Source organism: Rhea pennata, chromosome 7 (assembly GCF_028389875.1).
Source record: "Rhea pennata isolate bPtePen1 chromosome 7, bPtePen1.pri, whole genome shotgun sequence".
Lineage (NCBI taxonomy): Eukaryota > Metazoa > Chordata > Aves > Rheiformes > Rheidae > Rhea > Rhea pennata.
This window is the reverse complement of record NC_084669.1, coordinates 23,691,789-23,718,917: the sequence shown is the minus strand read 5'-3', so window position 1 is coordinate 23,718,917 and position 27,129 is coordinate 23,691,789. Positions and strand designations below refer to the sequence as shown.

General features: G+C 42.6%; 1 protein-coding gene across 14 annotated transcripts in view; it reads left to right on the top strand.

The window, feature by feature from the left end:
- CAMK2G (calcium/calmodulin dependent protein kinase II gamma) overlaps positions 1–27,129 on the top strand; it is a 122,551-nt gene that overhangs the window by 61,679 nt on the left and 33,743 nt on the right. For all 14 annotated transcript variants that reach the window (XM_062579758.1, XM_062579750.1, XM_062579757.1 and 11 more), the window contains exons 4-12: positions 5,993–6,047; positions 6,605–6,670; positions 9,588–9,660; positions 12,812–12,914; positions 13,775–13,858; positions 14,735–14,829; positions 17,534–17,656; positions 19,836–19,919; positions 20,601–20,643. In XM_062579758.1, coding sequence (XP_062435742.1) covers positions 5,993–6,047; positions 6,605–6,670; positions 9,588–9,660; positions 12,812–12,914; positions 13,775–13,858; positions 14,735–14,829; positions 17,534–17,656; positions 19,836–19,919; positions 20,601–20,643 — 726 coding nt within the window. The remainder of the gene's footprint in view (positions 1–5,992; positions 6,048–6,604; positions 6,671–9,587; positions 9,661–12,811; positions 12,915–13,774; positions 13,859–14,734; positions 14,830–17,533; positions 17,657–19,835; positions 19,920–20,600; positions 20,644–27,129) is intronic.

Here is a 27,129-nt window from a genome sequence, read left to right as displayed (position 1 = left end):
CCACCGTGTCTCCCCAAAGCCTGCCTGCCCCCTCCGTGGGCAGCCCTGCTGTGCCGCTCACTGTAACGCGAGGTGCGAGGGGCTGTTCCTCCTGGGGGCCGGGGTGGCAAGCGCAAACACTCCTGCCCTGTTGCTCCGGAGGGGAGAGTCAGAAGATGTTAACGTTCAGCGCATTGGGCACAGCGAAAGGAAAGATGGGGTCAAATTTAGGCAAGGCATAGCTAGTGGTCACTAAGCTCTCTCTCTCCACATGCAGTCTTCCAAGAATATAGTCTGATAGCTTCATGTGCTGTACTTCTGTGTTTATGACAGCAATATCAGTTGGTCTTTTAAATGTGACCTTTAAAAATGAGCTGCCACCTTTTGATATCTTTTTATATTCCTGTAGTTCAGGTAGATCTCTGTAAGAATTGAAAGCTGCTTCCTGGTTTCTTCATGATTCGCTGGAGCTTTTGTATCCTCAGAATCTTGCTTTGTGCGACTCAGCAGCAATTTCCATTATTTTTTAGGCTGGTACAACTTGTTAAGGGGAGATCTTCCTCTTGCACTCGGTCGCTTTGTTTCTTGCTCAGGCATCAGGGACTTGTGGCTGTACAGAATCACTTTATTCAGGAAGGGAACGCAAAACGTGTGACGTGACTGCAACTATATTGCTGCCTCTCACTAAAATGCTTAATTTTCTATAGTTAATGCCACCGCTCCTTGATATTATTTCTTCTTGGAATAAAAACCAAAAGTGCATGTGGATTTTGGAACACTGAAATGCCAGCTTCAACTTTTATTCTTGAGGCAAGATTTCCAGCGAGCATCTGAAGACAGCAGACAGAGGAAAGCAGTATTCAGGGCGCACATTCTTAGGAAGTGCTTGAACTCTGGGTACACAGCTGCTGTTAGGTTCAGCAACCGCAGCTTGTTCCCTTGAGCCACTCGCTCTGCTATCAGGCTCTTTGCAACTGCCGTGGATTGCATCAGGAGCTTGGGTCTGACACACGCACCAAGCAGAGAAAATAGTTTGCACAACCTGTATCTGACAACGTTGAAGATTGGAGCTTTTGGGGAGAAGTAGTTTGGTCTCATTGTTTTGTTATTTTTCCAAAAGCCAGCTTTGTGGGAGATGCTTTCTGTACATATTACACTGGTAATACCAGTGGATGTAGGATGAGAGCTATGTTTGCTCCTGACTGACTGTGTCTCAGCCTAACCTAACATGGTTGCAGAAGTAGCAATGAATTCAGCTCCTTTGGTCAGTAGGTCAGTAGTTGTTCTGCCATTGCTCACTGGTGCCCTCATTTCGACTTACTAATTTCTGTAAGACTTGTCAGTCGTATAAAATTAGATATCCTCATGAACTGTACAAGCACTCTGTTCCTGGAGTGGATGGGACTTCTGTCTCTGCTCTGACTAAAACGTCAGGCAAGCTCTTTCACCATATCCTGTAATTGATTTAGTGCCTTGTTGTCTGTCTGGCTTCTATTTTCTTCTGTCTTACTCCCCTCCCCTTGTCTGTTCTTGCTAAACTTCGTAGTAGGTGCTCTTTCATCAGTGAGACCCCTAATGTGGAAGGAGTCATCCAGCAACCTTGAGTGTATGTGGTGTTGGCAGGGATGGACTTTATATGTCTGTAAGAATCCCTGTGGTTAAGAGTGTTTGGCTAGGAAGGAAATACAGCTTGAATTGCTTCTTCAGGGCTACAGTATCTGCTAATAGAAATGCCTCATCTTCTGGTGCAATACAGGGAGTGAAAACAGGTTTCTTTGGCAAATTTTGAATGTTTTTGTAGTTAGTTGGAAGACCTTGTTTTTCCGTTGTGCCCCACTTCCTTCTGGCTGTGACTTGACACTCTTTTTGTGATGTGTGCATTTGTATAGCCTGCTGTATGAGACATAAATGTCACTGCTCCCCTAAGCAGAGCGGAAAAGGGGCCTGTGATAATTTTAAAGGAAAAGCATAGATGAATTAATTCTTTCATTTTTTAATTTTCCATTTTTCTTATCCTGATCAGTTTTTGACTCCTTCACCTTCTAGCATCTGTAGATGACTTTACTCTTTCCTATATTGTGTCGACAGATTACGTGGATGTGAGCAGGCTATGCACACTCTGCTCAGCTGCTCTGCCGAAACTGGACTTGTGGTAGTAATTAGATGAGGTATTAGAACCAGCAGCCTGTAGAACAGATGGGATCTCCTTTTCCTGGGAAAATGTGTGAAACAGGACCACTTTGCTTCCTCTTAGCCACTCCTGGAACGGGGCATTCAAGAACCTGTGTCCTGCTTTTCATGAGGAGGGTGTTCTTGCAGGCTGTGTTTAAAGCAAAGAGAGCTTTGTACTAGCTGTAAGGTGAAGGTGTCAGATAGTATTTGATGGTTGCGTATCTTTGTGGTGAATGTTAAGATACTGTGTATTTTCTTGATGAACCAAAGTGGAGAGGGGGGCTAAGAAACTCTTTAAATGCTTTTACCCTTGACACAACCTAAAGGTGGTAGAGTTACTTCTGAATATGTGCTGTTTCATGGGGTGGCTGAGTAGTGTTGGAAAAGGCAGATAATGTTGTCAACCTGATAGTCCCTGGTAATTAGTATTATATTTGAGAGCAAAATACATCGTTTTAACTTAAATGTCAAAGAAATGACCAGTGGAGTGAATAGTGGCAGGAGCTGCTGATTGCAGTATCTCCTCTAGATCTTCTCTAGTAAAGACAGCCTGCTCTTGTGGCAACATACAAAAGTAGGTAGGCAATACTTTTGGATGAAAGGGCACTAAGGGCTCCTGCTGCTCTATCACTGGATGTTACTTTTATTTCTGCCCATCAGCATCAATATGAAACAGATGTGGGCTGGAATTGAAAGTCACAGGAGTTTTGGTATTTTTCAGGCTTTTCTTAATCTTTCCTGACTCCCCTCAGCCCTACTGCCCTCCACCTTTTAAGCCCAATGTTTTGAGCTGCTGCTAATTACTTCTCTGTAGAGTAGTCATGCCCAATTTCATCTTTCTTATGGATTTTATTGGTTTTGCTATTCTACCATTACTCCCTGAGCTTTGTTCAGCATATTGGATCCTAGACAGATTTTATTCTGCATTGCTCTGGGCCATCACAAGGAGCAGCTCCCGTGTTAAGTTAATGATCTGCATCCTGTCTGCAAGGCCTGCTCCCTTCTCCTGCTGGCAGCCTGAGGGTGACCTACCACATCAGTGTTTGGGAACTGTCTATGTCCTCCTGTCACGATTCCGCACCTAAGTACACAGACAGTGCTCTACTGGCTTCAGAAGCTCTTTCTGCTGCCTCTGCTGGTCCTTTGCCAGCTAAACCTCTGCTTCCTTCCTTTCTCAAAATGTATCTGACAAATTGCTTTCCTTGGGATGAAGAAATAGCAGTGATCAACTCAATTGTTTTGAGTGTGTATGTTTGAGTAGTTTAATTTGCTGTCCACGTCTTCTGTGTCAGAGCTTATGGTTCACTCTTTCTCCCTTCTACCTGCAGATGTGTTCACTGCTCTCTCTTCATGGCATTGCTCTTGGTGTCAGTGGCTCCACTCCTGCTCTGCGGGGATTTCATTCATGCTACTTTCCCCTTTGACTCAGGCCTTATTCTAGTAGTTAGACCTTTCAGGGTGCTAGAGGGAGGAAAATGCATTTTCTTGCACACACAGTGTCACTGGACACAACCTTCTTAGCACGTTTCAGCTTTGCTTGAAGTCTTTCATCTCCAACAGGATATGAAGGAACAGTCCCTTGTTCCTTTTTTGTAAGATCCATTAGTGATTTTGGTCTGTCCTGGCTGTTAACTCTTGTTTACGTGCCTGTCTCTTGCATATACTCAACTAGTCTCATGATGTTGGAGTGAGAACCTGCCCTGTGCTGGGAATCTAAGCATCTGTTTCAACCACTTTCCTTCTTGTTTCTAGTCTTGAATGGAAGTCTTCTCCTGTGAAATACCCTCCTCCTCTGTTGCATTTTTGTAATGCTACCTCTGTTGGATACTGCCAAGTGCTCAGGAGGCAAGTTTGAAGTGCTTTTTTCATATAAACACAAAGGCATAGTGTACGGAGGCTACTACAAAGCTGCTTACTTGGAGGAGATTTTTTTTGTAGAGCGATTTGAGAAACTTAATTCTTAAAGGTGATGTGTCTCTGTTTTCATGCTTTAGCAACAGCATGTTTCACTTGAAACACCTGCTCTCCTGTTACTCTAGCTGTAATTACTTTTTTCTAGCATTCTTTCCTGTGTAGAATATATGTCCTAGACCCCTACAATTAGGTGCAGTAAAAACACTGAGGAAAGGCAGATGCTTAGGGTAGCAGCTCAGAGATCATATAAATTAAGTCAGGAGGAAAAAAATAGGAAAGTGCAGTCAAGCAGGAAGAATGAGGAAGCAATGAAATGCTTTGGGGAAAAGTGCTGGTGGTGGTCTCAGTGCTACATCTGTGCCACACTTGTGTGTTAGCGTGCATGTGAAATCATGTCTTAGCAAAGGAGAGTTGTAAGGAGGATCAGAGGAGAACGCTGAGAACGTTTACCAAAGCTGTCCATTTGAGATGGGAGCATATGCCAAGTGCTTCTTTGAAATGTTCCCAAGACGGTGATGGTAGCTGACGTCATGAGCCAAGAAGAGGTGCAAACTGACCTCCTGGTATGGGTAAAAAGATAATCATCATGGTGGGGAAAGTTGAGACAGGTCACTTGTATTTTATACAGAATAGAACAGAAGACAGTGAAGAGATGCAGAGGCATCATTAAAATGATGGAGGAAAATAACAATCTTTGTCTTGTAGGGACGAGAATAGTAACGTTACTTCGGTCAACACTAGGTAACAAGGTGTTGCAGTGACTTGGACACAGCCTGGGGATACTTGTTTTAGTTGAATGAAACAATAGGGAAAGACTACACTTTAGAGAGACTGACATAAAGAAGATGACCCATTCCTAGTCCAAGTGGCAAAGTTTAGGAATTGAGTCAAATAGCATTGCTAGGTAGTGACTCTGGCTGGCAGGCAATTTAGAGAACTTGTCCACAAGGGAGAAAAGAGAGAAATAGAGGGGGGTGAGAGGGATGAAATTAAGAGCTCAGTTTCTCTTTCAGGGTTGGAATTAGTGCCTAGGTATCCAAAAAACATCAAAGAATGTGAGATTTTTGACTCAGACAGGAAGAAGCAGCACTAAAAGAGAAATGTGTCCCTGTGTGTTGGCTTAACAAGTATGATAGTTACTGATATTGCCCACTGGTAACGTGGCAGAAGAAGGACAAAGGATTCTAAGGGATAGCAGCCCACCATGGGACCAACCTCAACCCTGGCAGTTAAAGGGACCAAGGAAGGTGCAAAGATGGAGAGTCATTCAGATGATAGGAGCAGAACTAGTAGGATACAGATAAGCAAGCTGAAGGAGGATAAGACTTCTGTGAAGGGGAATTTGGTCAGATATGTTTGTGCTAACACATAAATCTGGAAAAATGAGGCAGGAAGCTGGTACTGAATTTTGGTTAAGGATTTAGTGTAGAAGTCAAAACAGAGAGGAAAAAAAAGCAAAGGGAGGCAACTGGATTCACTAAGCTTTACAGATGATGGCACTGACATGTAGGTGGATTCAGAGGTAGTTTTTTTTGTTTTCTTGATTGGAGGTTCTGAAAAGGGTTTGTCTTGTGAGATCAAAGTGGGTGGAAAGACACTCGCAAAATATGATTGGAGGAAAGGGTGGGCAGATGTGAAAGGAGGGTACTGAAGCAAGTAAAGTGGGAGAATGGTCCAAGGTATTTAGAGTTTATTTTGACACTGGGGAGGGTTGGGTGTGTGTGAAGGACACTCATCTGTTGCTTTGAGATAAAAGAAGGAAACAGGTTGAAGGTCACTAAGTGAGCATACAAAGCAAAGGGCAGGGGGGATTAATAGACTGATTGGGGTTGAGGGAGAACTTGGTTTTGTGGGTAGGTCTGATATGTGAAGTGTTGTATTTGCTACGTGCTATCTAAATCCTCTTTTCTTGATTGTGTTTTTGCAGTGCGGCTCCATGACAGTATTTCAGAAGAAGGTTTCCATTACCTTGTCTTTGATCTGTAAGTGTCTCTCTTTGGCTTTGATGCTTCATCAGTGATACAGACGTGTGGATGGTTGACTAAGAGTGGAATAAAAAGCACCTGCATTATTCTAATTCTGTCTTTCCCTGTACATGATTCTAGTCCGTTTGACAAAAATCCATATATGACGTGGTAGAGGATAGACCAGGAAAGCTCCTGGCAGCAGATGCAAGTGTCGGATGGCAAAGGGCAGCTATCGTGTGCAGGGATCAGAAGATGAGTGTTCTGTCCAAGCTTATAGTATGCTAAACTCTGTAGAGGAATGTTGACTATTTGTGCCCAGTATGTCAAATGTGTCCAGAATACTGCTGGTGAATGACATCCGAGGGGTCTCATGGATGTGCTAGTGCTTGGGCCAGGACTGTGGGTTTTCCTAGTCTCCCTTGTGCTACAGTAGCCCTGCACAAGCTGTTCAGTGCAGGCTGCTGAGAGGCTCCTGGGGGAAAAGGGCCTGGTCAGGGAGGCAGAATAGGTGCTGTACAGCCTCTCAGCTATGTATGGACAGACCATAACCTCCCATTCATTTTAAATTTCAGGGTTACTGGTGGGGAGCTCTTTGAGGATATTGTTGCCAGAGAATACTACAGTGAAGCAGATGCCAGGTAAGACTGTTTCCAGACCCTTCTGCGTTTGTGCCACGTGTGTTGGCAAGTGCAGTGAATTTCCTGACTGCTGTTTCTGTGCATGGCTTTGTTCTGATACTCTTGCTCCCTGTCTGGAAAAAAACATTCTTCTTTCTGCTATTAGCATAAACTGTTGTCACCGGTCAGCCTCTGACTCACCACAGCTCTAGCCGTTGCCCCTTGCAGATGCTGCTGTCACAGTGTCTCTTTCCTGGGAGATCTGTTGCTAGTGGCTTTGTCTGCCTGACCTTTCTGATGGGTGGTGATAGGGTGTCCTTAGCGAGCAAATGCAAGACAGAGCTGTGCTGTGGCTGCATGAGAGTACTGGCTGCTGGGCCTCTGCCCTTTCATACTAGGGTTCCAGTGATGTGCTGCTGCTTTTGGGCAGATTTACCTGTGTCTAGGTCATGGTTTACTGGGGGGAGGCTATGTTTCTGTGAAAGCCCTCTATGACTGTAAGCTCACTGGCTCAGTGAAAAGAGGCACAATCTTTGAGAGTGACCATGGAATTTTGATACTAAGTGAATTTAAAATTCTGCCCTTCCTTTTCAGAGTATTCCCCTTCTCCTCGTGTGAGTTTCCTGAAATGGGCTCTGATATTCGGGCAGAGGCAGGCGGTTTGTGCAATAGCCCAGGGTGCTCTCCAACTCGTCTTTTGGACATGGAGCATTTGGAGTCAAGCCAGGGATTAGGCAGCTTCTGTTCTGCTTTAGCAGGGCCTGGGAGTGGCCTTATGGGGATGTTTCACCCTTGCTTATTCTGCACCTGCATACTTAAACCATCCTAATCGTCACAGGAGCAGGAATTGGACAGAGCCATGAGAGGAGAGGGGGAAGAAGTGACTAGTAGGTGTTGCTGCAGAGGGAGTTCAGTTAATACTGTGAAGGTGCTTGTGCTAGAGTGGTGAGCGCACCAGGTTGAGGTGAGAGCTGTGATGAGGACAGCATGCCTTTCTTGAACGTAAGGAAGAAAAGAGTGCAATCTGGAGTATTCCTGTATGTACTCTTACGGAACATGTGGGTGCTTACTTGCTTTCCCTGTGGTATGCTTATAGCTGTCTTCTGGGCATTGCAAAATGCTCTCAAGTGAAGCATTGCATTGCACAGCATGCATCACTGGTGAGCCATCTGGTGACAGGGAAGGTCAGTAGGCTGGTTGTCTACGAGGAAGTTTCCAGCAGAGAGATCTGGGAGCCCTGTGGACATTTTTAGCAAGACTGTATGGATGTTGTAGGCGCAGTCTCTCTCTCACACACACACACGGTCACTCAACCACATTCTGCCCTGAACATGAGAAGTTTGGGGGTTATCACCATCCTTCCCTCTGCCTCTCTTGCCAATATCTGTTCCCTGAAATGGTCAGGAGCTGGTGGTGAGGGTCACTGATCCAGAAAATTATGAGTAGGCTAGGGGAAAGGAAGTTTCTGTTGCTTTCCTAAGGGTGCTCAGCCTTCTGACTTTCAGCTGGCCAGGCCTTGCAGTGCCCACAAGATGACTGAGTGAAACTCCTCCCTTTCTCTCCCCATGCCGAGCTGAATTCCAGAGCAGGCTGGGAGAGCGAGGGAGCGAGGTCTGTGCCAATCCGCCGCGCTTGGCTCGCCTGGGACACCTCACACTTTTGCCATTTTTGGCCAGAAAATCTCTCTCGCTCAGACTCAGCTCTGTTCTAATTATACATTTTTTGTTTTGGGAGCGGGGAGATATTCATGGATTGCTACCCTGAGGATTGTACTGCCAGCTCTGGAAGCAGGGGTAACAGTTATACTGTGCTGCACATCCTCCCTCTTCCTCCCTTCACCCCTTTTCCATCTTTTCCAGTAGCCAATTTCCCTTCCCTGACATATTTCACTCATTTCAAATTTGTTCCTATGAGACTCACAAAGTTCAACAAGGGGATTCACTGCTCCTACAGTGAGAATTGTCACAGGACACAGACTGAGTTGCCCACATCTGGTTTCTTACTGCTCAGCTGTGCAAGCTGTCAAAATCCCTACCCCTTTCCATATTGAGAGGAGTGTTTTGTTAGGATCTCACTTATGCACATATGTACTTACGCTTTATCGGCTTAATCTTGGGAGCTGAGGAAGTTTTTAGGAGATGATTTCTACCAGAAATCTCACCCGTGGGTATGTTATGCTGTCCTTATATGACAGGTGTTAATAGTATGTCTTTTTCCCATGTGGTTACAGCAATGAGAGTAGCAGAGGCATCAGTTTTATATGAATTGGAGTGTGGCACACTCCAAAAGAGAATGAGTCTGCTTTTCAGACTGCTAGCCCCTTAAGTGAGATCTGTACTTAAAAGGTACCCAGCAAGCGGGTGTGTGCACACATGGTGTATGTAAAGTGCTTGAGATGCTGCTCTGAAAGCTTTGCAGCCTGGCAGGTACCCAGGGGTTTGTTGGGGCTGCTTCTTTCCAAAAGTTTGTTCTTTACTCTGGACTAGCCCAACCGAATGTTTCCTGAAGTGGTTTGACCCTGTTTGCCCAATCTCTGCTGCTGATAGTTTGCAGATAAACTAGCAAGCTCTGCCAGTTTGCGGATGGTACTCAGGTGCCTCAGTTCTCCTGCGTGAAGAAATGGCCCTAAGAAACAAATGGGATATGTAGTATGAAGGGGAGGAAAGGAAGGAGGTGATGGGAGGCAGGACAAAGGCTTCAAGGTCCTGTCATAGCTGGGATGTGTTTAGCATCCTGTTGCTGGAGGGTGGGAGTCCAGCTGTGACAGTACTGAGCTGTGGCATCCAGTGGTCAGGACAAAGGGAGTTGGCCTGCAGTCCTGAACTCTCCCTGGTACAAATATAAAAGTTAGCGAAATAGTTCTGGGATGAGATGAGATGGCAAGTGTGTGTGCGTGTGTGCGTGCGTAACCCTGTGTGTCTCTCCCTTTATCTTGCAGCCACTGTATTCATCAGATACTGGAGAGTGTGAATCACATTCACCAGCATGATATCGTGCACAGGGACTTGAAGGTAATATTTCCTTCGTGCCACAGAGGCTGAGGAGAGCAGCCAGGGGATCATTGGAAAAGGAATATTGTGTTGCCAGCTGGCAGAGATTTTTTTTTCTTTCTTTTTTTTCACTTGAACTGGGCTCAGTTGCTCAGTCCAAAAGTTGCTTTTTCAGATTTTTCCAGAGGTTGTGCTGAACTCTCAAGGAAGTTTTGGGTCTGGACTTCATGAACCTCGCCAGCTATCAGCCTCTCCGAGGCAGCTTCAGGGTGGGATAGTTGTGATCCTTGGGAATGATGGGCTTTCAGAGAAGTTTGGGTAGGATTCATTAGAATGAAGGCTTCTTTCTAGTCTGTTGTTGAAGAGATCTCTAGAGACCTGGGGCACTCTGTTCAATCTGCCAAGATGAATTTGTCTGCACAGAACATGTATATTTTTATTCTGCACTTGAATTGCCAAGCACATGCCATTGGGCTGTGATAGAGATGCACAACAAGAATTTTTCACCCATTTCTTTCTTCCTCATCACTAGAAACTTTTAATCTAAAAACAAAACTGCTGGCCAGTGAAACACTGGGTGAATCGACCATTTGCCACATTCTAACACATTTATAGACCTAGAGCCCCCGCAGTGGAGTCACTTAAACTCCCTTCCCACACAGTGTCAGCTGTACTGGGAGCTGGGCAGGCTCCAGAATGAAAAGCCGTGTGCAGGAAGGTCTGCCTGCCCTGCAGCCTTCTCTGTCTAAAGTGGGAATGGTGATGGCCACCATTGTTCCAGTTAAGTTAATGCAGGACGACACCTGCTACTAGTGATGGTTTGTTGTAGAACACATACATAAAGGTATAAAAATACTTTGCAGAGAGCATGTTAAATGCATGTTTTAAGTTCAGTGGCAGTGTTTCCCCGGTGTTTCAATCTAGTGAACAACTGTCAGCACTTAGTGTTTCTGGCAAATTTTCTTGCAATACTTTGTTGGCCTTCTGACTCAGAGCACTGTGAAAAGATGCAAGTTATCTGCTGTGGAATGACCAGGATGATCTGGATTAGCGCTGACAATGCTCTTGAGGAAGGTAACCTCCAAGAGGCTCTGCTAAGGAGGGCCTCTGTGGAAATGGGTAGTATCTTCTAGCACAGGATAATACAAGTTTTCTTTTGCATCTGATGTTCATGGTGGTGCACTCCGAAAGGACAAAATCTCTTTTACTCCCCAAGTTTTATTTGTGTTAAAATTGTAATCTTAATCAAAATTTATCAAGTGTTAAACTTTCCTCTCATAGTTGATGTGTTTCTTCTGTCACTTGTTCTGATTCACTGAAACTATCCAGGCCTAAGGAGTAGTCATTCTTTTTAGCAATAAATGATGCTGTGCTCTTTATTTAATATTCTAGCTCCTTGCCAAGAACTTGGCCTTCAGGATCAGTGTGCAATAACTGCAGAGCTTGCTTCATGTAAAGTTTTTTCTTTTGCATCTCCTTCTTTTAAGCTAGTCTTTTGGCTGGCATTCCCTTAAAGAACTTCAAATATTGAGCTGCCCGTAGGGACAGAAGAATTTGAAATAGGTATTCATATCTGTACCAAAGAGTATGTGAAACCTGAGACAAACCATATGTTGGCAAACATGCACATGGATAAGCACCATTAGCCTTGAGGTGTTTGTAGCTGTATTTTAGAGGCAAATCTAAAATACAGGCTTAGCTAGCATAAGCCTGACTTGAATTTCACTGTTTCTTAGTCAAGCCAAGCCCAGTGTGGTCTGAATTTGGGAGGGTTTACCATAGGAACTTGTTTATGCTGGTGAGTTTTCATCCATGTAGCTTAATTAATGGTCTTCTCCACTTCCAATGTAGTGAAGAGCAAGAGGCATCAAAATATATTGAGACTCAGTACTACTTCCTTCTGTGCTGCTTATGGCAGGGACTGTGACAGGCAAAGCCACTTTATCTTAATTCAAAGCAAAAGCAAGGCACATGCCCAGTAGACCCACACTCTAAGGCAGGTGAATGAGGAAAGTGTCCTATTCCTGTCAGGCAGAACAGTGATGGAGGGTCACAGTGGGGTGAAAATGGTGAGCAGGCTGCAAACAAGACCTCCACCAAATTTGTGAAACTGAGACAAAATCCTGCTTCTGGATTTCCAGGCTCGTATCTTTCTAGATTAAAGCCTCAAGTTGATATGTATTGCACAAATGTTCAGAAAGGGGTAGGATGAGAAATAACGACTCTGTTCTGGTTTATCCCTGTCTACAAGTTGAGTTTCCTGCTGAGCTGTAATAGCCACCATGTTGAAGGCTTTGGAGGTTCAAAGATGACCCCTGTACCTAGCTGCTCGGATGCTTCAAAGGAAGCTGTTCATTGTCTCAGTACAATTTGGGGAATTGTGTTAAGCCTTCTTATGAAGTCTTGCACTGGAGCACCACAGAGTTATGATCCAAGAGAAATTCATGTGAGATGGAAATGTGAAGGGCAAAAACCCTCTTTCATTCCTGGCACATGGGAGAAGTGACACGGCTGCCCATGGTGTAGGTGAGAGCAGTGGCAAAATAGCATATTTTGCATTGCTGTAAATGAGGATTTATAATGTGGAAAAAGAGCTTACAAGACTACTTACTGCTGTGCAGTTTATGCCAATTTGAGGCTGAGGCTTTTTCTGTAAGGAATGAAAGCTACTGCCTATCTAGATGATGCCTTCCCACATTACAGCTCTGTATTTGGCAGCCCTTATTAGCATCATATTCACTTTTCCAGTGCCTTGGGGACTACGTAATGTTTGTGGGGAGAAACATCACTGCAGATTGTATCTGCTGCATCTTCTTCCCCTCCCTGCTTTCTGCAGGATAACTGAAGCAAATTTTGGGTCCTGTGCTGCAGGAACTGTACTGTCAGTGCCCTCTGGTGTCAGAATATAAGGTGCAGGCTGGGCTGGGAGAGGCTGTGGCTCCTGTAGAGGATTTTAGGGGAGAGAGAGAGAAGAGCGTTTGCATTAGACTTGGGAATTTTCTGCTGCTGTAGATCAAGGCTGTTAGCTGCTGTTGCTCTCCCTTAGTCCAAACAGCTTTAGTATGTGCCTGCTAAATTCAGTCAATTTAAATGATATGAATACTGAGGCAGGAGGCTTTAAAGAGAATATCAGTCTTTCATTCTTACCCGCTTTCTTCTTTCTTCTCCCCAGCCTGAGAATTTGCTACTGGCAAGTAAATGTAAGGGTGCTGCTGTCAAACTGGCTGACTTCGGACTGGCTATAGAAGTGCAGGGAGAGCAGCAGGCCTGGTTTGGTAAGAGTGTTTGAGCTTTCCCACTTTTGCTGACCTCCTTCTTGGAGCCTGGTTGAGTTGCAGTCACCCTGAGTGTTTTCTGTCAGCACGCTTGCATGTATTTGGCATTGCTACTTCCTTTCCCAGCATCCCAACCTCTAACTCCTTAAGCACAAGCCTAGGTGCGGATAGCAGAAAGAATATGATAAGTAAAGGTAGAAAATGTGATTGTTTATTTCTCTATTTTTCTTCTCAGTGTTCATTAGATGCTAGCATTAGAGATGAATGCAACTGCCAAGTTTAGACCCTGTTCCAAATTTTCCTACTGCTTGGAAGTGTTAAAATCTGGAATTTTGTTCGGTAATTTTACAGAAATTAGTTTGACCTGGCCTTCCTCAGGCATATTTGGATCTGGCCCTATCTTTGCTTAGGTAAAATGGAATTAGAAACGAGACCTTTTCGGGCTAAACCTCAGCTCTGAGATTCTGCAGTGCTGTGGAGACTCTGGAGAGATGGCTGTTCCTCCTGGTCTGCCCACACGATTTGGCAATAGGTTGTGTCCCATCCATGTCTAGTATTTTCGAACTCCAAGTCATGTACGTAGCAATGATTTGAGGCCTGACGCAGGAGTTTGTGCTCAGCTGTGTGACACATCCCTTTTTTCTTTTCCATTTTGACTTGGTAAGCAACATGTAGATGCTTAACCCGATCCAATTTTTTTCCCCCTTCTGCTGGTCTACCAGAGGTATCTGTATCTCTAGCAGATATGCATGGGGCAGGGAGGAATGGGTTTTGACTTTGCTGGCTACTGTTAGTGGATTTTGTGATATCGCAACATATCTTTTCTGCTTGGGGACTTCATGTCATCCATTTCCTGGCAGGGTTTGCTGGCACTCCAGGCTACCTCTCCCCTGAAGTCTTAAGAAAAGATCCTTATGGAAAACCAGTGGATATATGGGCATGTGGTAAGATTCCATCAAAAAATTTTACACTTACGCAACACCTTTTCATATATAGGAGCAATTTCTTATAATCTATTGCTGGGAGGGAATGCAGTGCTCCTCCTTGACAAGGCGGGAGATGAAGGCGCACTGAGAACAGCACTTTGTGTAGATAGAGTTAATACTCGAGCCTGAATTCAGTGGATTTTTTGGCTCCTAATCTTTTCTTCACTCCACCTATTGCATGTTTGAGACTTGAGATAGAACCTGTTTGTGCTTTGCAGAGTCAGTTATTAAGGACAGTGTAGCATTTTCCTATTACACTAACTATATAAAAGATGAAATATCAAAGGGAGATGATTTTTTTTAAAAGGGAAGAACAAAGTGTAAATGTATCTGGGACTGATAAATTTAAAGCTATGTGGTATCAGTGTTGCCTGACATGGACTAAATGCATGTCTGTAGGCCAGGAGTGTTAGTTTTGTTGATGGCTTTCTGTCCCAAGAGCTTGCACAACAAGTGTCTAAAAAGCTGTTCCTTGTTAAGAAGTCCCTTGCTGCCAGCAACCCCAAGGGATGTGGCTTGGGTTATCCTTAGAGCAGCTGCGAGTTGTGGCTCAGCAGCTATGACAGCCAGGGGAGGAGGGTAGAAGGACATCCTGCACCTCGTTCTCACTTCTGGCAGTGGTGGGGGATAAGAGCTGAACATGAAGTGCCAGGGCAGGCTTCAGCAGAGGAGAGATTTGTGCTATCTTCCAGCACCACGTAAGACTAAGTGTGATGGCAAATGAAGATGCAGAACAGTCATTGCCTTGGGGAGTGTCAAGAGGGAAGGAAGAGGGGCGAGGGAGTAACTGGCATATTAGCCTAACCATAGTGTATCTGTGTCTCTCCCTCCCAGGAGTGATTCTGTACATATTACTAGTGGGGTACCCTCCCTTTTGGGATGAAGATCAGCACAAACTCTATCAGCAGATCAAAGCCGGAGCCTATGACGTAAGGGCACTTTCTTGCTGAGTACCTGCATGGGTGTGGAAGTGCTATTCCACTTAGCCATCCAAAACATGCTGTTATTTTACTTGGTTTCCAGCAGCAGGCCCAAAGCTACTGTGCAAAGTGATGATGTTTGGTGTGTTCATACCTCTTGTTGTCTTCACTGCCTGGTACACTGTATGGGGCTACTGAAAGGATATGTGGAATGCATTGTAGTGGGCATCACTGCTGGTCATTAGGGAAATGGAGAGCTGGAAATGCCGATAATAGGAAATGGTGTCTTCTAGTGCATTTACCACAGCAAAGTCCTGAAGACTTTAGCAACGTTAACTCTTTCAGGTGGAGCAGAGAGAAAGTAGAATGAAAGAGTCTGTCTTTATCAAGGCCTCACTAGAAGTGTGAGGAAGTGTTCTATGGAAACAGTAGCTTAACTTACAGCCGTGGCTCTCCTCTGCTCCACAGAGGAATTTCCTCCAGTGATGGAAAGCATGGAGCACTGTGAGTGGACTGAATGGCTGGGGGCCATGAAAAGCTGGGGCCTTGGCGGGGTGGCTTGGTGGTAGGGATCAGCATAGTGGGTTTGAGGCTCCAGTAAGAAGCCAAGCAGATTCTAGGGCAGTTCTTGGAGCACGGCCAACTTGAGGTATAAGAAGTGCCTGAAGGAGAGGAGTAGCAAGGAGGTTAAAACTGAAGAGCAAAGATGATGTAAAACCTGATCTGCATACAGTAGTTTGGATACTTGACATAAATTCTTCCAAGTGAGGAAGCTGGGGAAGGAAGAAAGAACTCCTGAGCTTCTTTGAAACCTGTGGGCACAAGTATCAAAGGAAGCTGGGGAGCTCATTTTGCAGGCTGCCCTGAGTGGTACATAGAAACCTGGGGTGTTGCTGGGTCCCAGTTTCCACCCAGCTTCTGTGCCTGAGACCAGCAGAGTGGCTGTATGTGGTGAGAACAAAGGTCTGCCTGGCCCTGTGTCTCGGCTCAGTGGCTTCCTGAGTAAAAGGAAAATAATGTCCATTTGATAGCCTTAAATGGACTTCTATTTTTCTCTTGCTTTTCTGCCTCTCTTGTTCCTGTGTTCTTCCTATGTTGTTTGCTTTTTTTTTTTAAGTGTTTTTGCACTAATTATGTAGATGTGGATTTTCGGTGTCTTCGGGGATAAAATGTCCAACTTTTTTTTGCAAGTAATGGAGAGTTAAGTGCCTAATCCAGACATCTTCTATAGTTAATCTTTCTGTTGTTACTGCGTTCTTATATATCATGAAAAAGTTCCAGTAGATTCCTCCCTTGTTTTGCCTGGCAGAAAACAGCTCAAGTTTTACTGGCATACGTGCACCTGCTGTCCTTACCTTAGCATAGAGGGATCTGTGTGTATCGGACTGTTATCTCTTGACCCACAGAGGAGGTGGTAACTGTGAATTGGACTTTGTATTGTTCAGCAGGGATTTTGCGAGGTGTGACTATGAATTTTTTTTGAGATAATGGAAGGGTGGGAAGTGTCCTGGCTGAAAGCTCAATATTATAATTTTTAAATAGTCCCTGGCAATGTTTGCAGAACAAATTGTATAATGCTTTGCTGATGTCTGAGAATGCAAAAGAAAGATTATATGCAAATTGAGTATGATGAGTGTATTTTCATGATCCAACTGAGCAAAAACACAACATGCAGAAGAGAGATGGAATAAGCTTCCTCTAAGTGTTGTAGTACTGTAAGGAAATGTTCTCAATGCAAATCCATCTTCTTTTGTTCTTCATCCCTCTGCCCCCTTCTTGCCTGTTGCCCTTAAAAACAGAGGACTTTTAACCCAACAGCAGATTTATCTTTGTGCTGCCAAGTTCATCTGTATTTTAAACATGTACAGTGGGTTCATAAGGGTGAGATATACTGCATCTAGTCTCAACGTAATGTCATCTGTACCACATCTAAGCATCTGGAGGATGGCTTAAATATCCCATCTTTATTATTACTGGAACTGTAGGAGAGAACAGAGTTATCTCTCATGGATGATCAGCAGCTGAAATACTTGATGTTCTGTTCTTTGTTTCGATGCTTCTGTGTTCCCATCTGCTACTACATTTCTCTTGCTCCACGAGCAATGATTTCTGGTATGATGGATGCTCGCTAATAACTTTCTGGTGCCTTGCTTACACCTAAGTGCCTAGTGTTGTTCTATTACTTTTTTGTGGGGAAAATATACCTGATGGGATGTTGTGTGTTAGCAGTTACCACTTTCACAAGGTTTTGCTATAGGTAAGTGTTTGTGATATTGTATATATCTGTTATAGCTTTTTAGCATGCTAGAGAAAGAGCAAGATGAGTTTAAAAAAATAATGCTTGTGTTTTTCATGTCATAACATGGTTAAAAAGATCTGTGACTGTACTTTTTTGACTGGTGAGTATGAATGAAATTCAAAGGTCTGACTGAATCCTAAAGGCTTTTAAAGCTGTTAGCCTGTCTGTATTTGCTGAATGGTGCAGGTATGTCCTGCTGTCTGGTACCATTCATTTGTTGGATTTTGTAGAATTTTCATTCAATGCAGGCTTTCACAAATTTTTTTTTTTTTTTTTTTTTTTTTGTTTCCAAATACGTTAACTCTGATACCAAAAGGGGGAGAAGCTGGAGTTCAGCTCTGTGGGAGGGAAAATCCCTCCTGCTAGTAGGAGAAGATATTTTTGAGTTAATCATTTTTCTTCTTCTTCTTTCAGTTCCCATCACCTGAGTGGGACACTGTGACTCCCGAAGCAAAGAATTTAATCAATCAAATGCTGACAATAAACCCAGCAAAGCGCATCACAGCTGACCAGGCTCTCAAACATCCATGGGTCTGCGTAAGTGTGTTCCTCTGGTACAGGTTGGTTTGTGGCTTACTCTTAAGACCAAATGTTTTAAATACTTCAAATTGTGATTTTTGGAGGCTGACCTGCGGCAAGACAACTTTGTCATTTTGTGGTGCTTTTATTGCCACTGTAAGAAAAAGAAAATCACTTTTTTTTTTTTTTTTTAGAAGATTCTTGAATGTCTGTAGTTTCTGTTTTTCCCCTCATCTCTGCTTCCAATACAAATCTTCCTGCAATGTCAGTTGGAGATTAGGATCAGACAAAGTATTTTAGAATTATTTTGTTCTGCATCTCTACTTCAGTTTATTGCATTGCGTCTTTGCAGTTTTGGAACATTTCCACTGTGTGGCAGTTAACTAACTGTAAACCTGAAAGCAATTAAATGTCTCTTGCTATTCCATGGAGCTTCTGCCTTTCCAGTCCCCACACATGGGTATTTTACGTCTTTTGCAAAGCTGGTGAGGAAATCCTGGAATGCAGCAGGGCTTGGGAAGTAGCACAGCAAGATGAAATGGTTCCACCTAAATCTAACCAGATGCTCTTGTAATACATCTACTTTCTAGGTTGTTTTTCAAGTGTGTTTCTTAGCTCATTTGTTCTTGAGAAACTGGTATTTTTTCCTTCTGCTGCAAAATAACAAATTAGCAATTTAAACTTATATGTGAACATATGTGTAACAGTAGTGTGGCTTCTGCTGTCAAGTGATGCAAGTTCCTTGTAAGTCAAAACTTTACACTGAGACTGTGGGCATTTGTGGGTTTGGGTTTTTTTTTTTTGTTTGTTTGTTTGTTTTTTCTTTTTTTGCTCCCCTCATGCTTGTAAGCAATAGCAGTTGCAATATTCTTAACTTTTGTCCCAGTGCATGAAACCAAAGTTGTCTATATTGTTGTAGCTTACTCCCCATGGCAACATGATATAAAACGGTTCAAGAAAGGCTTTCCATCCCTAAGTTATGGGGAGTTTGGTTTTGTTTTGTAGCCATTTCTGTCTCTCACTCGAACTGCCTGTTGTAGAGTCTGCTGTTTCCGTTTGCCCCGTGAGTTCCATGTACGCAATGTCCGTTTTCTCTCTGGAAATGTAATTTTCCTCTGAAGTAAATGCAGTAAGTAGCGGGTCCTGACTGTTTATCTGAGATGCTGACTTTCTTAGCGTCTGTAAGCTTCTGAAGTACGTGTCCTGAACCCTTTAAGACAAATTGAACAACTAGGCATCACTTTCATTCCTAAGGAGACTGCCTGACCAGTGACTATCAAGGTTGTTAGAGGACAGCCTGGCAGCTACCTTCTCCCTCAACACTTAACTAGTGTATACTGCAGCAGGTGATTAGCTTTGAAAACAGGATTGAAGCAGATATTTCCCGTGAAACCATAAGAATCTGGGCATGGTTTACAGTTCTCTCGACTATTAAAGACTTTTTTTCCAAGTAGGAGAGAGCTAATAGAGGGTTGTACATCCTAGTCTGCCAAGTTAGTCATTCACCCACTGTCCTTGCAAGGGGAATTCAGACTTGCAGCTCGAGGCAAAGCAACAACGACTTTGGCATTGGTCCCTGGCTTCCTCATGTGCTCTAAGTGACTGGCAACATCAGTCTCTGATTTCCTCATGTGCGCTAAATGACTGGCAACACTTCTGGGAATCTCTCTTTTTGTAGCTGATGGGATCCCAGTCTACTGTGGGTGACAGGTGTGCATCGCTAGCTAGAAATTATGCTTGCGTTTTTGCACTGATACAACAGAGCCACATGATCCTCCCTGGTACTCACAGAAAATCAGTTTCTGCAAAATTGATGCAAGGATGATGAGCCCTCTGCTAGTTAAGCATTTAGATTCAGTGAGTTGCCGTGTCCAAGAGGGATACCACTCACTAGTATTTATTTACTGCCGAGTGTTTTGCTTTGGAGCTTTTACTAATACAATCCAGACCTCTGCCTTAGTGCCCCTCTCAGTCACAGTTTCTCAGGCACTGACCTGTAAAAGCCATCCTGATGTAATGCTTCTTGCTATATTGATAAGTTTGTAAGTTATAAACTGGTTGCAGCGTTTTGCGGCTGTGGAGAGGCGAGAGGCTCAGCCATGTTAGTTTGCATATCCTGTTGTGTGCAGGTAGAGAGAACTTTGCTGGCTGACTTGGTTCAGTAAGTTGCTGATCCTTCCTTGTTCCTGTTTTTCAGCAACGATCCACTGTTGCTTCAATGATGCACAGGCAGGAGACTGTGGAATGCTTGAGAAAGTTCAATGCTAGAAGGAAGCTGAAGGTGAGTATATGTTAGTTTGGAGTTTTGTTTGTTTAGTCCTCTGAAATTGAGGTTATTGCCTTCATAGCAACAATTTTGTTTAAAGATTAGCTCACTAAAATTAGTGAAGTACCTCATACAGACTTCCAGTACAGGGTAATAAAGTGGTTTCTATTGAGGAGCTGGGTAGCTTTTCTCCAAAGCTGTAAATTTCTCCTGCCTCTTGTCTTCTGTGCTGCGTAATCACCTCTTCTACTTTCTTGCAAGAGAGTTGAAATAGAACAACTAATTCCTAAATTCTGGTGCTAAATTGTGATCATCTCTGCCTCCCAGTAGCAGGGATCAGATGATACCTGCCTGTACCTGAGGAGAACCCTCTGTCTTCCATATGGAGCAGTTATCTGCTATTTAAAAGCCAGGAAGAAACTACACGTCTAAACATAACTCTTAGTGCCCCTTTACATGTCCTAGGCTATCCTGCATGGCCTCTAGCTGTCACTCCAGAAAGGCAAGAGTGTCTCAGCGGTCCCACATTGCATCCAACAGCCATATGTGGGAGCCCTGGATACCCAAGGGCTTTCCAGGGTAGCATTAGGATGCCTCTGCTTTGACATCTGAATCACCCCGTTCTCTGTGGGTCAGCCCAGGCCCTTTCTGAAGTGAGTGAAGCTGTCTGTTATCCCTGCTCTCTCTTCCCCACAGGGCGCAATCCTCACAACAATGCTTGTGTCTCGGAACTTTTCAGGTAAGTTTTTCACTCTTCCTGTCCCTTCTCTGGTTTTGTTTCGTATGCATGTGAGTCAGCATATGTTTCAACCTTTTGGGTGTTGAGCTGGAGAGGAGGAAACCTGTGTTCAAAATCCATTATGGCATCCCAGTGGTAACTTTGGTAACGATGCCATACCAGTGGTAACTTTGTCTTGGCTGGTGACCAGTGTGAAGGGGAGCACATGTAGTCTGGTGCAAGTCTGCTGCCACAATCCCCTGTGATTTATTTATTTATTTATTTTTATACAGCTCATGTTTGGGAAGTTCTAGTGGACATTTGTTAGTTTTCTCTTCCAAAACTCAAGAGTCAGAAACCCTTAGTAGCAGTGATTCCTTTAGGCTTGAGGCAGGACCACAGGGCAAGTAATAACATTGGTGAGAATGGGGCAGGAGCTATTATGATATTGTATTACTTTGACTCAACAAAAAGGGATCCGAAGCATCTAGCTATTAGGGTTTTCCTCCCTGGCATCTCAGAAGTGGTTTTCATCCTTTCAAGCTTGACAAATGGTAGTCTGGCTACCACCCAACTGCATTACGTAGTGTGCTTACTGAAAACACAATCTAAATCGTGCAAATCAGTGCTTTTTGGAAGATGATTGTCTTGGCTCAGCACGTTGATGCACTCTCATCTACGTTCCTTGCCATTTGGGTGGAAAGCCTCTACTGCGAGCGCTGTTGATTTATATGTTTTCTTTGTCCTCTTTGCCATTTATTTTTCTGGTTTAAAATGCACTGGTAGAACAATCACTGAATCCTTACATCAGATTTTTCTTGCACCTGACTACAGCTACTTTCAAGTGAAAGTGTGCTGTGTGGACTATAAGTGATGATGAATGAAAAGGAAGTGTGTGGATTTCATCTGGCCATATGCTAACGAAGAACACCAGTATTTATCTTCTGTGTGGTGACACAATAAACTTCTAACTGGAATGAAAACCTCACTGAAATGGTCATCCTAGCATTCAAGTGCACATTCATGCGTACGTTCTATTGTGAAATGAAGGCAGGATTTTTAATCTCCTGTATGGATTCAGGTAATATCAGTGGTGGTCTTTAAATAAAATTAAAGAATTTGAAAGCAAGGCACAATTAAGGGACAGCCCCAACACCTTCAGAATTGTTTTGTCTTGATTCTTGCTTTAAAGTGAACTTGTGCCAGTATGTTAGGACTATGCAAAAAGTAAGTGTGGCTGTAGCAATTTTTCTTCACTGCATTTCTGGTAGTTTGGCCTCAAAGGTACAGAATCATTTTCTCCATTTGGTTGTCCCAGGACTGCCCTATGACATATGTGCTCTACGTTGAAAATTATGGGAATGTTTTTGAAATAATTTAACTGTTTTAAGAGCTATAGCACATGTGCAGGGCTTCAGCAGAACTGTAGAAAGCTTTTAATATTTTCTTGGGCCTTCTGCTCTCTGCTGGTGTGACGGGTCTTTGATCTCTTCACAAAGCTAGTTTTTATTTCACCTAATTGATGATTCTGAAATAGTTGATATTTTCTTATATTTTTAAACAGCAGGTTTAGATTCATTTTTAGTCTGCAGATGTTGTCACTTTTAATGAAGCTGCAAAAGTGCTTGGGTAAGAAAAATCTCTTGTGGCCCAGATTTTGAGTACATGAAATGCCTGAGAGAAGAGTTCTCCTTAATGGTGTGTGACCTATGCATCCGTTTATTCCCTGAGCTAGAATCAAGGAGGAAGAGGCTTGCTCTGCTCATTCTTCTGTGTCTCAAGGGCTGAAGCTGTTGGAAGCAGTTCAGTTAACAGCTGAGGAGAAGGAAATCCTAGGTGACCTATACAGAGTGCAGAGTTCTTGGTATTGCTGAATTCTGCTTTAAAAATAAGCTGTGATCCCAGGTAATGAGATGCTCTAAAAAACTATCCAAAAAGAGCTGTTGTGAATTTAGATGCAAGGCATTGATAGCGTCTGTGGATAGTGGCTGTCCCTAATATTTTTAAGCCTTTTGAAATAGGAGAGATCAACTATGCTTGTTTTCTTTGGGGAACTGCATGTAACATGAGCTTGCTTTTGTCATAATTACTGCTTTTAAATTTGCTTTGTTTTTAATTTCTGCATTTTAAATATATAAACTTGCTGGAACTGAGGAGTAAGGGCATCCTAACTTACAGTAAAAAGATAGGAAGTCCATCTGAGAAATTTGCATAGAGCTCAGACTTCTCCTATTCTGACAGGTCATATAATATCACTTGAAACGTCCTGAAATAGCACTTGTTTCTTCCTCTAAAGACCTTAAGGGTCTTTGATTTCTATAATTGGGTGACCCTATTTTTTGAGCTTCTAAAAGCCCCATTTCTAGTAGGCAGAAACATAAAGTTATTAGAAGAGAAGTTTCCTCCTATCTGGGGACAAGATCTTCTAAAAGCTTCTTCACAGATATTTTGAACCTAGAGGAAAATGAAAGCTCATGTGATTGATATCAATTAATTAGGTGTGACAATACTATCTGCAGGAAGTATGAGAAGCCCTCTTTATCTTGTTGTCATCACTATCTCCTGTCAAATGTTTTGTAATGTGAAGTTGCTTCATCTGGCAGTGTAGTTTTAACTTGTGACAAATTGTATGTTTCAAGGGTATGAAGCACTGGGTCTGCAGCAGTACTCTTTCTTCCATCAAAAAACCCTTTATTTTTACCAAAAAAAGTTTCTATTCTTTTGTGAGTAATCTTCATGTTGCTTCCTATGTTCCTTTTGTTCCAGATCAGTTCCTAAAGATAAAGAAATGTGATTTGGCTCCTTTCCACGGTTATAATATATTTGACAATTTAATATTGGCTCTTTGTGGTTCTCTTAAAAAGATTGCCTTTTAGGTCAGCTGTAGGCTATTTATTAAAAGCGGGCACAGTTGTACTTCCTTTAGTGCAAGTTAGGAAATTTTTTAGACCTAGTCCTAATAAGGCATTTGTAGCTCCTGTTCACTTTCTGGTAGCTATTTACTCAGCTGGGAGAGAGAACATGACAATCTAAACTGTGATACGGGGTCTTTGAAGTTGTAACAGGGTACACACACAATGCCTTAGATGCTCATATATGGCTCTTGATTTTCAGAGGATCCAAGCAACTGCTGGTTTGATCTATCTTTCCACTTCTAGAACACAGAAGCACTATGAAGTAAATCTGTTGATTATATCATATACAAGAAACTCTTGAATCCCCTTGTGAGAAGTAAATGTAGATTTCTTACTAGGAGAAGATCAGCAAAGTTTTCTCAAAATCCTCATAGTTGTAGTCTTTGAGGAAGCCTGGACTCATTTCTGTAGATAAAACTCTGTAAGTAAGCATGCTACAAACTGAATGCAAAGTTAGACAAATTTGATTTTCATCTATCTGAGAAACAGCAGTCTTTACGAAGTGCTGAGAAGTGACTTTTCTTCTTATTTTTTATGGAAGATTTAAAGTGGACTATAGGAAATTCTTAGCCCCATTTTCCTAGTTCTGGATTGAAACAATCAATTTGGAGAGAAATCATCACTGTGCAAACTTCCACCCTCTATAAAGTTTACTTCTCTGAAGTGGGACATCACAAGTCCTGTGTACTATCCAGTACTCAAAACAGATCCTAAAGCAGACATTAATAGTAATAAAGCCTTATGCTTGAACCTCTATTTTTAATTGATGCTGAGCTTTTTTCTTGGAAATTGTTACTGCATGCTCAAGATCGTTTTGTGAGGGAAATACTACAGCAGTTTGTGACAGTAGCTTGAATTCATCACGGATCTCTGCAGATCCTTACTGACTTTGCAAAATGTGCAGTTTTAGGTTTTTAACTGGTTAGGTGAGGTTGAGAGGCTGGAGGGGCAGATCCAGGGACCCCAGAGTGCTTTCTAACAACTTAAAGGAAGGCTGGATGTGCACATGAATGTCTTGTGTAACCTGTACCATGATGCTCTTGACTAAAGAGCAAGAAGAAGCAAATAGTATGAATAATAAACTGGCAATGAAGTGTTTCACTGTCCTGCTGTACTTGTATTCCGGAAGTACTTGAGACTGCATTTTTGCTGGTGTGTGTGTGTGTGTCTGTCTATACATACATGTATATGTGTATATATACACACGCATTATATAGTATATATAATATATATACATTCATAGATACACATATGCAGACAGATATGTACATACTCACATGTGCATATATATGTGTATATGTGTGTGTGTATACACGTGTGTGTATGTATATGTGTGTGTATATATATATATAAGCATAAATATATGCATATTTATGCTTAGAGTGGAATTTAGGTTCTATCATTTAACTAAAGTAAAGTTAGAATTGTGTGAGTAATATTTTTGAAATTACTGCTATTTTGTAACTTCTGATCCTAAATGGATGCCTATGCACTACCTGATTCATGTAAATACTAACTTCATGGTGTGAATTCAAAGAATGAAAATACAGAAGGGAAAATTTACCAAGAAGTTTCTAAAGAGCTTTGAATAAAATGAATATGAGAGCATCAGTGACAACTGCATTTCCCAAGCAGAGGATTAGATCACATTTAATGAAAAATTAAGTTATTTTGAGTAGTTTGGCTGTATGTATTAAATTGCTTAAGAAACAGGGATTTCGGGGAATGATGCACAACTACTAGAGTGTAGACATGCTGAACTAACGTGCTTCACTGATGGTAAGTAAACCTCCATTTTGCTTCCCAGAATCTCATGGTTTTATTGCTACATTTAAACATTTATCACTATGGTCTGAGAGTCTAGTGTATCATCAGGAGTAGTGGATTTAAATGATGCTAATAATTCACTTTACTTTTATCTTTCTTTCCATGAAGTTCATGAGAACTCTGTGAATGTCTTTTCATGTAGTGTTTGCCCTCCACCTCTTCGTTTCTTGGTTTGGCAGGAAATGGAGTTTCTGTACTACAAATTAGGTGTCTTGCAGTTTTATGAATTACTGCATTTGACACACACTGGGGCATGGGATGGGTGTTCAGACTGTCCCAACTGTTAGAGCTCTCCTTGTTTGTGTGTATGTATGCATGCTGCAACTGTCTTTCAGGATGTGAAATTTCTGCCTTGATAGAAAGGTGTTTGAAAACCTTAATTGAAATGTCACAGACAGGGTTTTTCTGTTTATTTGTTTGCAGAGTTTTTTTTAGGGGGGAGGGGTTTTTTTTGTTTGTTTTTTTTCTTGCTTTCTGTAAATATCCTTGATGAAGAACGTTTTGGTTTTCTGTGGCTGGAAGAAGAAAAAAACAGGAAGAAATTGTTTGTTTTTGTTCAATTTCTCCTTCGCTCTGCAATGGGAGAGTAATGCCTTTCCTCCTGGTTCTACTCTTCCCTCCCTGCTTGTTTAAACAAGTGTTTTGTAGTGACCAGCAGCTTTCTGTGAACTATCCTGTTAGAGTTCCTTGAACAGAATGACTGTGGTCTTGTTGAAGAATAGAAGCCCTCAGGGAAGGCTAACTGAGGAAGGGGAAATGTTAAGGGTAGCTCGCACTTTCCGAGGAAAACTTGCTGCTTGCATAGTGCTCAGGTGTATGTTTGCTATAGTGCTGTAGTTGTGTGGGCGGGGCAAATGGAAAAGCAGGATTAAAAAAAAAGGCAGTGGCAAAAAAAAAGGATTTTCAGCAAGTGAAAGAGCTGACTGTAAATTTTGCCAGACAATCCATCCAAATTGATTGTCTGTGTACTTGTCTCTCATTTAGTGTTTAACATCCCTGTGTAATTGCCAGGGACCACTGCTACTGCAACAGGTTCCATTAACAAGCCAGCAGAGAACGTAGGAGTAGAGATTGCTAAAACACACAACCAAAATGCTTGGACCGGGATAGAGAATACAAGATGACAACTCTGCTCTGTTCTTGGAAATCACTGTGCGCAAGAGTGACTTTTGCCTTCATAGCGGTCATGGCAGAGTTGAACAGGTGGTTTCGCTGATGAACGTCCCTGGTCTTGGAACTGCAGTCGTCAGTATGTGGAGGTTTTAAACCTCTTGTTCAGAGATGATGCCAGCTGGCAGAGAAGGGGTTCTTCCTGTGAATGCAGGATCAGTTTAGAGAAACATGGTCTGAATGGCTTTCTCCATGATATTTAGTTAAAGAAAATGGTTGCTTAATGATGTCTTCAATAGTAACATTTTCTTAAACATGTTTTTCAACTTCTTCATGGATACTCCACACTCCTTGGTAGGAGGATTTAATGGCAACTTAGTCTGAAGCAGTTTATTCTTTCTATTTGCTTTCTGTTGCCCCCCTCTGTACTGGAAAAGCCTGTTAAAATTAGTCGGAGTACATACGTTTTCTTAAGTGCTGTCACACGGACATGAGTTAGAACAACAATATACAGCACTGGGCTGAAACTTCCTTCCTGTATCCCTTTTATCTGTCTTGCATATTTAGAAGTCACGCAGTTTTTTCTTTCCTTTTCTCAGCAGTGCAGCACTTTGTAAGGGCTAGTAGTCCTACCATGAGTCAGATAGGTATGGTT